The following is a 16,135-nucleotide window of genomic DNA, read 5'->3' as shown; positions in this document are numbered from 1 at the left end:
TGCCCCGCCCCCTGGCTAATGCCGCGCCCTCTGGGCCCACCCCTGGCTCTGGCCCCGCCCCCTGACTTACGGTGACCTCCTGGTACTGCTCCATCCCGTTCAGAACCACCTGGATGACGTCGCGGCGCAGCCGGACGCTCTGGTCGCTGCGGTACTCGGTGTTGGTCAGGTAGAAGAGAGCCGCGCTGCCCGTCACCTGGATGCTCTTATCGTACTTATGGCACTTCAGGGCGGCGATCACCAGCTGCACACAGGGAGAGGAGACAGCTGAAGGCCTGCGGAGGCGGGGTTCTGGTTCTGACCCGGTTGGACCCGGAGCTGACCTGCAGCGCCCGCAGCAGCTGGCTGCAGTGCTGTATCCGGGCGATGTCGAACAGCTGGTTGATGGCTTTGTGGGCGAGCTCCGGGCGAAACTCGGTGTAGGCTTCGATGGCGTTCAGAACCTGATCTTCGTTCTTTGACCCGGTCACCTGAGGGGTCAAAGGGCAACACACAGGAGAGGTCAGCAGAACCGGTCCAGAACCTGTCCAGTCTGTTAGAACAGCTGCAAATCTGGTTTAAACTGAACTTTATCCCAGTTTTAATCTGAGTTTGAATCTGTTTTAAAGGTTAATGAGGTTCTATATTTTTACAGCAGCTTTAAACTCTGATCTTTGTTTTGGCTGCATAGCAGCAGGAAGTGACGGGTCAGTGACCCGGGCGGTTCTGGTTCTGCTGGTACCTTGTAGGCCGGGATGTGTGTGACGTTGCAGAGCGTCGTGTCGTAGAGGCCCAGGAACTGCAGCGGCCTCTTCAGCTCCTGCAGCGGGTAGATGCTGCTCTTACACGGCTCGGTGCTGCAGGACACAGACGGGCGTTAACCTGGGGGAACCGGGTCAGGACCGGGCCAGAACCGGGTCAGGACCGGGCCAGAACCGGGCCAGAACCCACCTGGGCCGGCCCACGGCCTCCTCGAAGTGCGGCATGGTGCAGTTGTCCAGCATGATGTGACCAGAGATGTCCAGGGAGACGAGGTGGAGCAGCCGCTGCACCAGAACCGTCAGGATCTTCCGGGTCATCTTGAACTTCACGTTCCGCCTGCTCTCCCGGGACAGGTCCAGATGTCTGCAGAACCGGGTCAGAGGTCAGAGGTCAGGGCATGACCAGCGGCTTCAGCATGATCAGAATAAACACAAGCCAAACAGTAAGAAGCTTTTAAACCCAGAGAATCTGGACCGGTTCTGCTCCAGCAGGAGAACATCTGCAGCAACTGGTTCAACTGGTTCAACTGGTTTGGTAATCAGGACGTTTTCCAGCTGCTGCTCAGTTTACCTGCTTCACCACAAACCCTGACAACATGACCCACATCAGGAAACCAGTTCAACCAGTAACACTCAGCTGGTCCTCCACTGGTTCCAGTTCAACCAGTAACACTCAGCTGGTCCTCCACTGGTTCCAGTTCAACCAGTAACACTCAGCTGGTCCTCCACTGGTTCCAGTTTCTAACATGAAGCGTCAGAATGTGGATAAAATTGTTGCTGAATCTCAGAGGATTGAGAATAAAGTTAAATTAACTGTGAGGCAGATAAACATGTTTACGTTTCACTGGGTATATTTATACATTTAAACATTTATATTTCTATATCTACATTTATACATCTATATCTATATTTCTATATCTACATTTATACATCTATATCTATATTTCTATATCTATATTTATACATCTATAACCGATTGAATAAATGGAACCCAGTCAGAGGAACCTGCTCTGTTTCCTGGTTGATCTAAACCAATCCACTGGGTCAGATCAGCTTCAGCTGGACAGGAACAGGAAGTGGATGAGCATCAGGACTTCCTGTAGGATCAGACGCTCTGAACTGAATCAAAGTGAAACTGAAAGCATGTCAATCCCTGACCCCTGACCCCTGAGCCTCAGCTGATGAACCAGGATTATCAGATTGCTTCATGTCCTCCAGATTTCCCAGCATGCTCTCCTCCTACCTGAGGTTGACCAGCTCCAGCACGGTGCCGACCACTTCCTCCGACAGATCCACGTTGTAGAGGACGAGCGAGGCCAGCCGCTCCCTCCACTGCGTGAGGAAGGCCGCCCCCTGCAGGCGGACGTTGGACAGGTCCAGCGCGGTGACGGAGCGCAGCGGCCGCAGCAGAGACTCCGCCTCCACGTCGTCGGGCAGCTGGCCCAGGTTCAGCAGCCGCAGCCGGTTGAAGCCCTGGAAGCTGAAGTCCGTCTCCAGGGCCTGCCGGGCGGCCGGCACGTCCTCGTCCTCGTCCTCGGAGTCCTCGGTGCAGGCCAGCGGGGCGCCGCCCTTCCTGTAGAAGATGTTACTGCAGCCGAACAGGCAGAGAGACACCAGCGTCTCCCGGAAGCTGGACAGCGTCTTCAGACTGCGGGACGACAGGCTGTTGCAGTAGGTGAGGTGGAGCTCGATGAGGTCCTGGAGGGAGGAGAGTGGTTTATACTGGTTTATACTGGATTATACTGGATTATACTGGTTTATACTGGTTTAGACTGATTTACACTGATTTATACTGGATTAGACTGGTTTAGACTGGTTTACACTGGATTATACTGGTTTAGAATGGATTATACTGGATTATACTGGTTTATACTGGTTTAGACTGATTTACACTGATTTATACTGGATTAGACTGGTTTAGACTGGTTTACACTGGATTATACTGGTTTAGAATGGATTATACTGGATTATACTGGTTTATACTGGTTTAGACTGATTTACACTGATTTATACTGGATTAGACTGGTTTAGACTGGTTTACACTGGATTATACTGGATTATACTGGATTATACTGGATTACACTGGTTTATACTGGTTTAGACTGGTTTACACTGGTTTATACTGGTTTACACTGGTTTATACTGGTTTAGACTGGTTTACACTGGTTTATACTGGATTATACTGGTTTACACTGGATTATACTGGTTTACACTGGATTATACTGGTTTAGACTGGATTACACTGGTTTAGACTGGTTTATACTGGTTTAGACTGGATTATACTGGTTTATACTGGTTTAGACTGGATTATACTGGTTTAGAATGGTTTAGACTGGTTTAGACTGGTTTATACTGGATTATACTGGTTAATACTGGTTTACATTGGTTTAGACTTGTTTATACTGGTTTATACTGGTTTACACTGGTTTAGACGGGTTTGTACTGGTTTAGACTGGATTATACTGGTTTAGACTGGATTATACTGGTTTAGAATGGTTTATACTGGATTATACTGGTTTATACTGGATTATACTGGTTAATACTGGTTTACACTGGTTTAGACTTGTTTATACTGGTTTATACTGGATTATACTGGTTTAGAATGGTTTAGACTGGATTATACTGATTTATACTGGTTTATACTGGTTTATACTAGTTAATACTGGTTTACACTGGTTTAGACTTGTTTATACTGATTTACACTGGATTATACTGGTTTACACTGGATTATCCTAGTTTATACTGGTTTAGACTGGATTATACTGGTTTACACTGGTTTAGACAGGTTTATACTGGTTTAGACTGGATTATACTGGTTTACACTGGATTATCCTAGTTTATACTGGTTTAGACTGGATTATACTGGTTTACACTGGTTTAGACTGGATTATACTGGTTTAGACTGGATTATACTGGTTTAGACTGGTTTAGATTGGATTATACCGGTTTACACTGGTTTAGACTGGATTATACTGGTTTAGACTGGATTATACTGGTTTATACTGGTTTAGACTGGATTACACTGGTTTAGACTGGTTTATACTGGTTTATACTGGTTTAGACTGGATTTTACTGGTTTATACTGGTTTATTCTGGTTTAGACTGGATTATACTGGTTTAAACTGGTTTATACTGGTTTACACTGGTTTATACTGGTTTACACTGGATTATACTGGATTATACTGGTTTACACTGGATTATCCTAGTTTATACTGGTTTAGACTGGATTATACTGGTTTACACTGGATTATCCTAGTTTATACTGGTTTAGACTGGATTATACTTGTTTACACTGGATTATACTGGTTTAGACTGGATTACACTGGTTTAGACTGGTTTATGCTGGTTTATACTGGTTTATACTGGTTTAGACTGGTTTATGGTGGTTTATACTGGATTATACTGGTTTATACTGGATTATACTGGTTTACATTGGATTATACTGGTTTATACTGGATTATATTGGTTTAGACTGGATTATACTGGTTTATGGTGGTTTATAGTGGCTTACACTGTTTTTTTCTGACTTAAACTGGTTTAGACTGATTTATACTGGTTTACACTGCTAGTTTATTGCATTTTCTGTAATAAAATGTTATTTTCTAATTAAGAAGGAATTATTAGTTTATTTGCATATTTTACTGTATTTCTCATATTGAAATCTGCAGCCTGATTAACGGTCAGAGTGTGTAGGAAGTGGAGGCTCCACCTGCTTCCTGATGGCCTCCAGGTCCCGGTCCCGGACGAAGTCCTCCCTCAGCTGGACCCGGGTCAGCCTGGTGCTGCGCGGGTCCGAGAACAGCTGGAAGAAGCTCTCCTCCGGCTCAAAGTTGCTGTCAGTGTGGACCAGCTCCATGTACCTGCAGGAGACAGGAAATCAGAGCGGCGGCAGCCACAGAGAGCGTCCAGACGGCGAGCGGCGGTCTGCGTACGTGTTGACGAGTTTGTCGCAGATTTCGCTGGGCAGGAAGATGTCGGCGCGCATGCAGAGCTTGTTCCTGAAGCCCTGGTAGCACATCGTCTTCCTCAGGTTCCTCAGGCAGAACACGGTGGCCAGCGTCATCAGGCTGTCCGGGTCGTCGCCCGCTTTGGCTGCCATGTTCGCCCCGCGCTGCTGGCTCAGGTCAGAGACGGGCAGAACAGAGGACCTGAAGGAGGACGGGCAGAACGTCAGCGGTCCAGAGGAGACACCAAAAGTTCTGACGCTCCGACGGGAACCAAACGATTAAACTGACTAAACATCCCATCATCTGAGCAGCAGCGGCTCTGATCCGATCAAGACGTTTTCAGCAGAACCTCAGACTCTAAAGAGGGAAGAAATGATCTGAAGCTAATCCCAGATTAACAGGAAGTCAATTCTCTGAGGTCATTTGAAAACCAGCAGAAGTGAAGAATGAAGAGAAACTTTAAAAATTCTCATAAAAACAGAAGAAAAATCTGAACAAAATCAGGATAAAATCAAATTAATAACAGGAAGAAAAACTGAGAAAATTCAACAAAAAACAACAATAAAAACTGAATCAAGATAAAACCAGAAAAAATCCTGAAAATAGAGAAAAATTAGGATAAATTTAGTTATGATGTGAAAAGTTTATTTTCTACAGATTAAAATCTGAAAATTTGAAATTCTTCTGGATTTTATAATGGAGAATCAGAGCCAGGATAGAAAAATACATTATTAATGACCAGATTAAAGTTGGATTAATGCAGGTACAAAGTCATAATAATATGAGAATAAAATCCTAATATTAACAGAATGAAGTCAGAATAATTTAAGAATAAAGTTATAATATAACAAGATTAGATTATCACATAAAGAATAGTCATAATAATATGTAAATAAAATGCAATATGAAAAGAATAAAATCATAATAATAAGAGAATTATGTTTTAATCATAACAGAATAAAGTTAGAATATTAGGATTAAAGTTGTAATTGTTGTGTTTTCACTTTTTACCAACAAATAAAATACTTCATCTTTTAACACATCAATATTAAATCATCATCATCATCATCATCATCATCATCATCAGGGTTCTGAAACGACTAAGTCAGAGGTCAGAGGTCATGGATGGATCCTGGAGGAAAACCTGAGGCAGGGGTGAAAGTTCAGCTTCCAGCCTGAAATATTATGGGATGGAATAGATCAGAGCAGATTCATGGGTTATCATGGCCTAGTCAAAGTCCAGGCCTGAATCCAGGACATGAAAACTATCTTCAGATGTTCTCCATCCAACCTGAGCTGAGATGTTTTCTAAAGAAGAAGCTTCACTCTATAGATGGTAGGAGAGTGGTGGATGTTTCATTTTTTTCCTTCCACTTAACTTTAAAAGAAAACTGAAGTTTATGTTTGAGAGTCTCAGAAAGAGGAAAAGTTCAATCATCTCTCCTGCTCAGGTCACATTAACCATTAATATGACATTTATAATATAAATACAGTCACTCAGCTGTTAAAACACAACATGAGCTGAAAGTAAAATCTAAAGTCTGGAGCTCAGATTATTTCAATCTTAATCAGATTATTAATAATTAACCTTAATGAAACCTTTCTGCTGCTCCTTCACAGGAAACCAGCTGCTTCCATGTTCAGAAATCATCCAAAATTATTTTTAATAATGAATAAATCTGATCCGGAGCCTCCGGGTCGGTCCGAACCAGCCGAGGAGTTCGGTGACCCGGTTTGTTCGGTTTGGAACACTGAGATGAACTGAAGGAGAAACAGTTAGCAGCAGGTTAGCAGGCTAGTTGCTGCCGCTAGCTGCTGGCAAACTGAAACGGAACCTGTGACCCAGCAGAACCGAACCGGGTCAGCAGCAGTAGCTGGTGTTCGGACCGGTTCGGGCTGCTGTCCGCCTCATTCCGCCCTCGGTTCGGGTTCACGGTACCATTAGCTCGCTGCTAGCGCTGACTTTCCTAGCCAAACTTAGCAGGGAGCTAACAGAACCGGACAGCTGAGCTGGATCAGACCGGCTCGCGGACCGGGTCAGCGGGGCAGAACCGCGGCTCGGGCCCGGTCCGGGTTCTGGCAGGTGAGCCGGCGCCTACCTGGGCTTCGTGTCCTGGTGACGGGCTCAGTGAAGCTGTTTTCAGTCCTCAATCATCTGATTTTCGCTTTCGTCCCGATGTCAACAAACAGACTCCGCCCCTCCTGCTCTTCCTCCTCCTCTTCCTCTGCAGCCACTTCCGGTAGCTGTCATCACGGAGCAGCTAGCTGCGCTGCTAACACCTGCCTTAAAGGAAGTCCTCCATCAGGATGCTGGCAGCAGGGCGGCCATGTTGGAGGTTTAGGAGTTAAAACCTGGAGCAGAGCCACTCCAGGGCCGGTCCGAGGCTCTTTGGGGCCCAGAGCAGATTTTCATTTGGGGGCGCCCCATTCCAACATGTCAGTTACACCAGCCTACAGTGTAATGATAATAATGAAAGATATATAATAAAATTATTTAGCATTTTTAATCGGAAAAAACATGGCCCCTCAGTGATTTCAATGTTAGGATTTTAGCCTCTGCAAAACGTTTTGAAACCACAGACAGTCAGAAAGGTCAGGATTCAACATGGCGACGCCAAAGTAAACAATGTTCAGTTTCTCTTACAAATATTGTTTTAAGCTTTACTTTCCATCAGGAAATGGCATGTTTAGCCCTTTCAGCATAAAGTACACAGCAATGTGTCAGGAAGCTCATCATCATTCCTCCAGCCGTGGATCAGAAGGATCCCCAGTAGCAGTCAGTCTTCCAACAGATCTGAGGAGGCCTCTGACTGAAGACTGTTGGTGTATAGTAGTCTCATACTAACATCCAGGCTCAACATCCAGGCAGCAGAGATGATATCCACATGGCTCCATCAGTTGTTAGCTCTGCTAATCCTCCTCCTTTGCTTTTGCTCCTCTTTAAATGTCTGACTGGCCGCTGGGATACAGAGATGTTAGAGTAGGGGATGAAGAGACGGGTTAGACTTCCTCCTTCTCTCTTTGCTCTGCATCCATTAAGATGCCACTTGTAAAAACAAGAGAAATATTGTTACCATGGTTACACATCATCATAAAAACTGCCTGAAAGTATAAAAGTCAGAGTAAAAATCCTTCCAGCTGTTTGCATCCAGAACCAGAGGGAATGATCATCCAAACTGCAGAACCAACAGATCTGCACTTTATTATTATTATTATTATTATTATTATTATTATTATTATTATTATTATTATTATTATTATGTTTTTCTCTGCTTTTCATTTTGTAGTTTTTGTTAAATTATTCTTGTTCATCTTTGGTTTTGAGCTGAACCGCTGTGTGTCACTAAATATGCAACTAAATTTGATTGGATTCTTTATATGGATATGATGTAGTTAATATGTTTTGTGTTTTATAGTTTATATTTGTATTATAGATGTTTTTATATTTATTTCTATACTTGTATTGTTTAGTGTTTTGTAGTTTATAGGTGTATCTATGATGGTTTATTTCTATATTTGTATCATGGGTCGTGCAGAGCGTCAGTCCGGCTGCAGGCGGCAGCTCCCTCCCCTCCGTCCCGCCCTCTTGTCCCTTTAAGCGCAGGGCGGCCAGCAGATCTCCGATCCTCCTCCTCGGAGCGGATTACGGCCGCAGCTCTGCGTCTCCTCCGCTCCATCAGCAGCTGATCCGGGGGAACAAAGGCAGCCAGAACCGCCCAGCGCCATGGACTTCAACGTGAAGAAGCTGGCCTCCGATGCGGGGGTGTTCTTCACCCGGGCCGTGCAGGTACAGCTGCGGCTCTCCGGCGGCGGGCTGCGGGGTGATGGGGCTCCCACCGCCGGTCAGAGGAGCTCCGGGTCCCGCTGGGAGGGAGGCTGGGTGTGTGGAGCCCGGTTGGTACCGGCTGGTTCCGGTTCTGCTGGTTTCTGCGGTTCTTCCTGGTTGTTGTTGCTCGGATGAGCAGCAGCTGTAAGCCGATAAAGGTCCGTCCTGCCTCGATCCATTATTGATGGCTGTGATCAGCTCCATCACTCAAGTGACACCAGCAGAATCCTGCTGCTGCCCGCAGCCAGACTCCGTTCAAAAAGCAACGGATTTAACCAACGGCTCCGATTCTCAGGCTGTCTGTAGTCTGGTGTTATGAATTTTATGGATTATAATCTGAAAGATTTATTCTAAAATTCGGTAACATTTTGATGCAATTAGAAGGAGGAGGAGATTTTTAAAATGTGGAGAAAAAGGCTCTTTGCCCAGGGCATCAGTGGGTCAGGGGGAGGAAACTGGATTTTCTTTTCCAACTCTGTGCCTTTAGCTATCTAAACATGGTGACAACCATTGGCTGTTGACATGTAATGATGGTGCCAGACTGAAAAAGATGCAGAAACTACATCTAACCCTAACCCCAAAAAAGAGACGATGTCCAGCAAGCAGGAGCTGTGGAGATCAAAACAGAAGAATAGATGTACAGAAACTCAAATAATGACTCGTTATAATCAGGGTATGCAGAACATTTCAGAATAAATGAGAAGCTCTGAAGTTGATGAGCTACAGCAGCAGGAGACACGACCAGCGACTCTGCTGTCAGACAGGAAGTGAGGCTGTAATCCACACAGACTCACCACAGTCTCTCCAGCATCAGATTATATTCCATTAATTTACAAAATCTGAATGTTTTGGCCCATTTTCTGCACATGAAACTCTGAAGAGAATCACTGGAGCTCCAGAAATCTGGAGAACTTCAGAAGATTACAGGAAATGAAACCCAGATGTTCAACCACTGGTTTGTTCTGTGAAGTTGCCGGTTGACCTTCAGGAAGTTGCCGGTTGACCTTCAGGAAGTTGCCGGTTGACCTTCAGGAAGTTGCTGGTTGACCTTCAGGAAGTTGCTGGTTGACCTCCTTGATGTGTTTCAGTTCACAGAGGAGAAACTGGGCCAGGCTGAGAAGACCGAACTGGACCCTCACCTGGAGAACCTGCTGGCCAAAGCCGACTCCACCAAGAACTGGACCGAGAAGATCCTGAGACAGACGGAGGTTCTGCTGCAGCCCAACCCAAGTGAGTGGTCCAGGTCCGCCATCATGGTATTTAGCTGAAGCTAATGTTAACACGCTACACTAACTTGGTAATTAATGGAAGCTAATGCTCAAGCGCTAATTAAAACATTAGTTTACTAATGCTAAATAAATTTGAATATCTGGCTTGAAAAATTACAACCATGGATCCAATTTAATGTTGACGTTATAATTTAGATGTTAATGTAAATCAGGAGGTAACAGAACTTCTAACAGCAGATCCAGGAACCACATTAGCTTCGGTTCCTGCTGGAAACCAAGAAGAAGAAGCTCCAGTTGTCGTGTTACTGCTAATCCTCAATGGATCCAGATTCAGAACCTCTGCATATTATTTATCCATAATGTTGACATTTTTTCAGAAAACCTTTAAAAATTCAGCTTGATCAATTTTATTTTGAAATCCTGACTTCCTGGAGGAAGTGTTTTGAAGTTCCTGGTGACTTTTGGTGGAGATTCAGAGATTCTGTTTACCGATGAACTGGACCGGTTCTGTTCTGACATCTAACCTCTGTTTTCCTTCATGCCTCAGTTGATCACACAGGTAGGAGTTTCCTCCATTTCCCAGCATGCATCTGGGCTCTGAATGTTCTGGAGATTTTATTTGGTTCCTATAAATATTTCTAGTGTTTGATTCTGACTTGTCTTCCGTTCCCGTCCGGAACCAGGCGCTCGGATCGAGGAGTTCATCTACGACAAGCTGGACCGGAAGCTCCCGTCCAGAACCACTAACGCCGAACTACTGGGCCAGTTCATGCTGGACGCCGCCAAGGAGTTCGGAGCCGACACTCCGTACGGTGAGGAACGGTCCCGATGCATCAGAACCGGGCCCGGTTCTGGTTCTGTGTGACCCGGTTCTGTTGACCCGCTGCAGGTACCACCCTCATCACGGTGGGAGAGTACCAGAGGAAGCTGGGCGGAGCCGAGCGGGAGTTCCTCCACACGGCCGCCGTCACCTTCCTGTCGCCTCTGCGTAACTTCCTGGAGGGAGACTGGAGGACCATCTCTGTGAGTTGGACAGCATGCGGTTCTGATCCGGTCCGGTTTCCGTCCTCTGTCCTCCTTTAAAGCTGCAGTGACTTTTATTTAAATATACTTTTTAAATATTTGTTAAAACTGTCTCCTTGTATGAGAGAGAGTCTGTGAACAGATCGTCTGCTCCATCAGCTGCCAGTCTGAAGAAAACAACCAATCAGAGCCGGGAGGCGGGGCTTAGCGCTGTCAATTACCTCATGTACTGCTAAATGAGAGAAACAACTCATTGTTATAGGAAAACAATTAATTTGTCATCATCAGTGACTATGCTAACTAGCTTTAGCATCCATAACAGGCTACGCTAGCTGCAGCGAAGCAGAGAGCCAGGAAGTAGGAGGGGTGATTGACTCCTCCTCCAACCAATCAGAGCCCCGCGGCTCTGATTGGTTGTTTCTAGCACTGGGAGAAGACAGAGGAGATGAGTTTTAATTTTTATTTATTTCAGATTATCTGTCACAACATGGAGACTGTTTCACTAAATATGTAAAACATGTGTTTAGTAATATAAATAATATAGAATATTATAAATAATAATCAATAATGAAGTAATATTGATAATAAATAATACCACATATTTTTAATAAAAGTTACTCCAGCTTTAAACTCGTTTGGATCAGAATTTCTCCTGGTTCTGAACCGGTTCTTAAACCCAAAGACAGAAACGACCAAAAACTGAAAAATCAGTGATCCACTTGTTCACTTCGATACCTGAGGTTTAGAACCAGAGAACCGGATCAGATCAGAACCAGAGAACCGGACTGGGTCTGTCTTATCACCGGTTCTGTCTGTGTTTGCAGAAGGAGCGGCGGCTCCTGGAGAACCGGCGTTTGGACCTGGACATCTGCAAAGCCCGTCTGAAGAAAGCCAAGCAGGCCGAAGCCAAGGCAGCGGTGAGACCAGAACCAAGCCCTTAATGGGCCAGAACCTCAAATAAAATGATAGAAACATCAGTTACAGTGCTTACCCACATGGTGGCGCTGTGCTGCTGCTCCTCTAGTTGGTAATGTTTTATCACTGGCAGCAAAACAACAAAACACTGTAAAAAATAAACTTTATGGTTTAGATTTGGCCTCTTGTTGCTTTTCTGTTTTATTCTGTTAATTTAAATTTAAAATATTTTTATAATTTGATTTATTTGAAGTTTTGCCACCAGTTCAAACCAGCCAAACCTCTTCTGGTTGTCACTAACTTTAAATTAATTATTATTTATTTTTGTGCAGGTGAACCAATCAGATGTTAGCGTCTGTTTGCTGAGTCACAGCAGCAGATAAATTATTTATGATGGACTGTAGCGCAGGAAATATGAGATATTTACTAATATTGCAATTCTAACTCGTAATTAAGCTATTTTTTTTACTTAATTTAACAATTTAATTAGTGCTATTGTGTATTTAATACGTTATTGACAGAACTATGTTTATTTTACATATGTATTTTATGAATACATTTCTTACTGTTTAATTTAAATATTACAAATATTTAAGAATTTATAGGATTTTTACTTTTTTATTCTGTATTTTGCAAATACAGCGTTTGTATTAAATTTTCATGTTGTGCCGTCGCTGTCCACTAGAGGGAGACATTACCCTCCAGATGTACCTCTCCTGTCTTCTGGATCTTTTTTAATTTAATTTAACTGAAAGTTTCTCCTTTTGTGTCCAGGCGACTCCAGACTTCCAGGAGACGCGGCCGAGGAACTACGTCCTGTCGGCCAGCGCGTCGGCGGTAAGACCCAGGGCCGCTCAGAGCCGCCATCTGATTGGCTCACAAACAGGAAGTCCGTCACATCCAGATATCTCTGGAATGTAAAATATAAACAGAAGTTTCTGCAGAGATTTGAATCATTTATCAGATCTGCATGCAAAAGCACAAGATGTTACCAAATATTTCAGTTTAGTTTTTAAATATCTGAGTAAATTTCAAATAAGATTAAACTTTTCAGCGACATATTGGAGTTTCTTTTAAGTCAATAATTTCTCAATACTGATTTTTAAAAAGCGTCCTTTTCACTGGCAGATCATTTCACTTCTAACAAGACATTTTCCAGGTTAGAAGTGAAAATTTTATTTCCTCAAATCAACTTCCTGTAAAGTTAGTTTTCTCCTGAAGTGGTTTTTAGTTTTTACAGTTCAACCTGCCGCAGATCCTCCAGGATCAGAACAGAAATCCAGTTTCACGTTTTATTGTTTGATCATGAAACGGGTCGGATCCGCCTGGAGGAAGTTTCTGCTTTACTGGTTTCACTGGGCGAGTCCCAGTGCTGTTGATGATGTCATCGTTTAGAGACCCAGCATAGCTCAGGATGGTTCTGGTTCTGACCCGGGAATGTTTCAGTTGTTGGACCCACAGCAGATGAAGTTAACCCAGGTTCTGGTTCTGATGCGTCGTTTCGATCTTTGAGGGTGTTCTGGTTCAGAACCTCTGAGGTTCTGGTTGGTTTTATAGCTGTTCTGGGTCGGCACCGACCCGGTTCTGGTTGGATCGGGTCGGCACCGACCCGGTTCTGGTTGGAGCTGAAGGTTCTAAATGATTTTGTTGTTTGCACTGATTCCGGGTTTCTGGCCGATCAGCGATATTTAAAACCCGACCCGCTGAATCCGATCTGGACCGGTACCGATTTCTTGTTTTGTCTAAAAAGTGGTTAAATATAAAAACATTTATTTCAAAAACAGTTGCACAAACTTAATATAACATTAGCATATTGATTAATTTTTGATAATAATCTGGATTATCTGATCAGGATCAGCCTGGAACACCAGGAATAAGTGATGGTTGGGATCAGATGTGGGATTATTCCAGGAATAGATTTAATTTAAGGAGTTAATCTGGTGTAAATCTTCCAGCAGTTGTTCTGATTTCAGTTTGTTTCTGTGATGCGGCTTCAGAGCGGCTGGGAAAGCTGGAGCCTGGAGGCCGACCCGGCGGCCGACCCGGCGGCCGACCCGGCGGCGGCGCAGAGGAAGGTTGGAGCGATAAACGGATTAGATCCGTGTCCCGTAGAACCGGTGGTGGTAGAACTGCAGGTCCAGTCTGTTGGTTTTAGAGTCTTTTAAATCTGCAGAAAAGTTCTGAACAGATCAGAACCGATTGTCCAATCCACTGCAACCCAACTCCAGGCCGTGTGCATGGTCACAGTCCGGTTCAGTTAGTGAGGTGTGAACGCTAAACGACCTCTGACCTCTGGTCCTCCAAACCTCGGTCTGGGTTCGGTTGATGTGAACGCCAAGCGGACCGGAGACCGCTCCAGAAGCAGGAAGTGGACTACAGTGCAGGGCATTCTGGGTAAATACAACCAAAGCTAAGGTGTTAGCCTAGCACTAGCAGCAGAAATGGCTCCTGGTCGTTAGCCAGAGACTAAAGAGAAATCCTCCAACCGCTAAAATCTGACGCCTCCATCTTGTTTCCATCTGGTGAAGAAGGAAGTTCCTCTCAGAGTCTTTGTGTTTGTTTGTGTCATTTCCTTCTGTGGACAATAGCAAAGCTGATGATGTCATCCAAGACATGTTGAGCTGTTAGCATGTCAGAACAGTCTTCAGTCAGAGGCATCTTCATATACACTGTCAGACTGACTGCTACAGCATCATCATCCATAAAGAGTGGAATGACATTTAATTTTGGGATTTCTAAAGTATTTTCTAAATTGAATTGAAGAGCATTAATAAAAGGTCATGGCTTCATCCTGATTATTTTTAGCTTCGTGCTGCTGTGTAATAGCGGCCGTTTAACACAGGAGGCGCTGTAAACCTTGAGCAGCTGCAGCAGTTTCTGCTGATCAGCTGATCATCTGGATCTGCCCACTCAGGAAGGTCGGCCATGTTCCTGGAAAATGATCGGCCATTAAAGCATCCTGTTGAGACGCCGCCATGTTGTTTATCTCACTGAAAATATCCCAATCCTGAAGCTGATCAGACGTTTCCATTCACCCATTCATTATGGATTCATCCTCACTTTCTGGATCTTTGTGATTCATCCTTTACCCAGAGGAGAAATATAAACCTCAGTGATTCAAAAGAAAAATACCGACTTGGTGCCTCAGACGTGTAAAATCCCCCCAGAGAGCAGAGATGAAGAGACGTCTTCATCCATCACAAACTCTTCCTAGAGCCTTCAGCGTATTTTAATAAAATGTTTTTCTGCTCTAACACACAGAACTGAAGTTAACTAATAACTTCTGCTAATCCGCTAACAATAGAGCTAATTTTTAGCTTAGCGCGTTAGCATTTTGAAAACGCTGACCTTAGCTTCCCCTAAATTGATTTTCCAGCATTTGTTAATTTGGTTGTTTTGTTTTGAAGGTATGGTTACTAACAGCTTGCTGTTTACCCAGAATGCATCGCTGTAGTTCTACAGTACATAGTTCTAACTCCCACCTGCAGGTGGCGGTATTTCAGGTGGCCGTCTGTTATCAGCAGAAACAAATCGAGCTTTTTAAGTTCTTTAAATAATAAAAATGTTTCTGTGTCCAGTTGATCTGGTTGTTTTTTCTCCTCTATGTAGAATCTAAACCAGTGTTTCTCAACCTTTTTGGGCCAGCGCCCCCCAGCCCCTATCCAGGTCCCCCCCCCCACCAAAGAATTTGTAGGCTACTTTGCACTATTATTTTATTATTAATATTACTATCACTATTGTAGATGTTTTGATTTTTATGCTTGTTTCTGTATTTATCATCAAAACTAATTTCCCAGAGAACAAAAAACTCATGGGAATAGAAATTATTTTCACAGGCGTCTATGAAAAATGCAATGAACATTCAGGTTAAAATCTGTAGGCCAACAGCAGCCAATCAGAGAGGAAAAATATTTTGTGCCATTTTCTAGTTAAATATTCCACAAAATGATAAAAGATGAACAACATGCCAGTTTAAACTTTGAACTATTTGCAAACCGACTGAGCTCTGCAGCATTAAAACATGGATTAGCTCTTTAGCATTAGTTCATGATTATTTTGGTGTTTTAGCATTAGCATAGCTATTGTTTGTGATTCCTGGTTGCCACTGCTAGTAACACTGTACCATTCATCAAGCACAGTGGTGGCAGCATCATGCTGAGGGATGTTTTGCTAGCTCTACTGCCACAAAGTCTTCTTTGGGGTGTATGTAAATATGTGAGCCTGTGTGGAAAACCACCATATCTGAACCGGTTGACCCGGTTCTTGCTGCTGACCTGCGTTGCCATGGCAACAGGTCGGGTCAAGGAGCCGGTCCAGATGATTCATGGTGGAAAGTTGAGCTACGAATTTAATCTGAGACGTTTCTCTGGTTCTGTTTGTCTCAGCTGCTGAGTGAGGAAGTGGACAAGGTGAGGCCGCCGCAGAAAGCACGGAGTGTGTGTGTGTAGGTGTGTT

General features: G+C 44.1%; 2 protein-coding genes across 2 annotated transcripts in view; one reads left to right on the top strand and one right to left on the bottom strand.

The window, feature by feature from the left end:
• zer1 (zyg-11 related, cell cycle regulator) overlaps positions 1-7,106 on the bottom strand; it is a 12,295-nt gene extending 5,189 nt beyond the window's left edge. The window contains exons 1-8 of the mRNA XM_007575048.2: positions 6,787-7,106; positions 4,673-4,888; positions 4,450-4,600; positions 1,984-2,438; positions 931-1,104; positions 722-836; positions 324-470; positions 71-244 (exon numbers count right to left, since the gene is read on the bottom strand). Coding sequence (XP_007575110.1) covers positions 71-244; positions 324-470; positions 722-836; positions 931-1,104; positions 1,984-2,438; positions 4,450-4,600; positions 4,673-4,839 — 1,383 coding nt within the window. The 5' untranslated portion in view covers positions 4,840-4,888; positions 6,787-7,106. The remainder of the gene's footprint in view (positions 1-70; positions 245-323; positions 471-721; positions 837-930; positions 1,105-1,983; positions 2,439-4,449; positions 4,601-4,672; positions 4,889-6,786) is intronic.
• A 1,102-nt stretch (positions 7,107-8,208) lies between these two features.
• Positions 8,209-16,135, top strand: part of LOC103153975 (SH3 domain containing GRB2 like, endophilin B2) — a 17,097-nt gene continuing 9,170 nt past the window's right edge. Inside the window, exons 1-8 of the mRNA XM_016662298.1 lie at positions 8,209-8,474; positions 9,602-9,743; positions 10,290-10,301; positions 10,426-10,554; positions 10,632-10,765; positions 11,590-11,682; positions 12,455-12,517; positions 16,066-16,116. Coding sequence (XP_016517784.1) covers positions 8,412-8,474; positions 9,602-9,743; positions 10,290-10,301; positions 10,426-10,554; positions 10,632-10,765; positions 11,590-11,682; positions 12,455-12,517; positions 16,066-16,116 — 687 coding nt within the window. The 5' untranslated portion in view covers positions 8,209-8,411. The remainder of the gene's footprint in view (positions 8,475-9,601; positions 9,744-10,289; positions 10,302-10,425; positions 10,555-10,631; positions 10,766-11,589; positions 11,683-12,454; positions 12,518-16,065; positions 16,117-16,135) is intronic.

The sequence above is a fragment of the Poecilia formosa genome, unplaced genomic scaffold (assembly GCF_000485575.1).
Source record: "Poecilia formosa unplaced genomic scaffold, Poecilia_formosa-5.1.2 Scaffold368, whole genome shotgun sequence".
NCBI lineage: Eukaryota > Metazoa > Chordata > Actinopteri > Cyprinodontiformes > Poeciliidae > Poecilia > Poecilia formosa.
The sequence above is the reverse complement of the archived record's forward strand: the minus strand, read 5'-3'. Positions and strand labels throughout refer to the sequence as shown.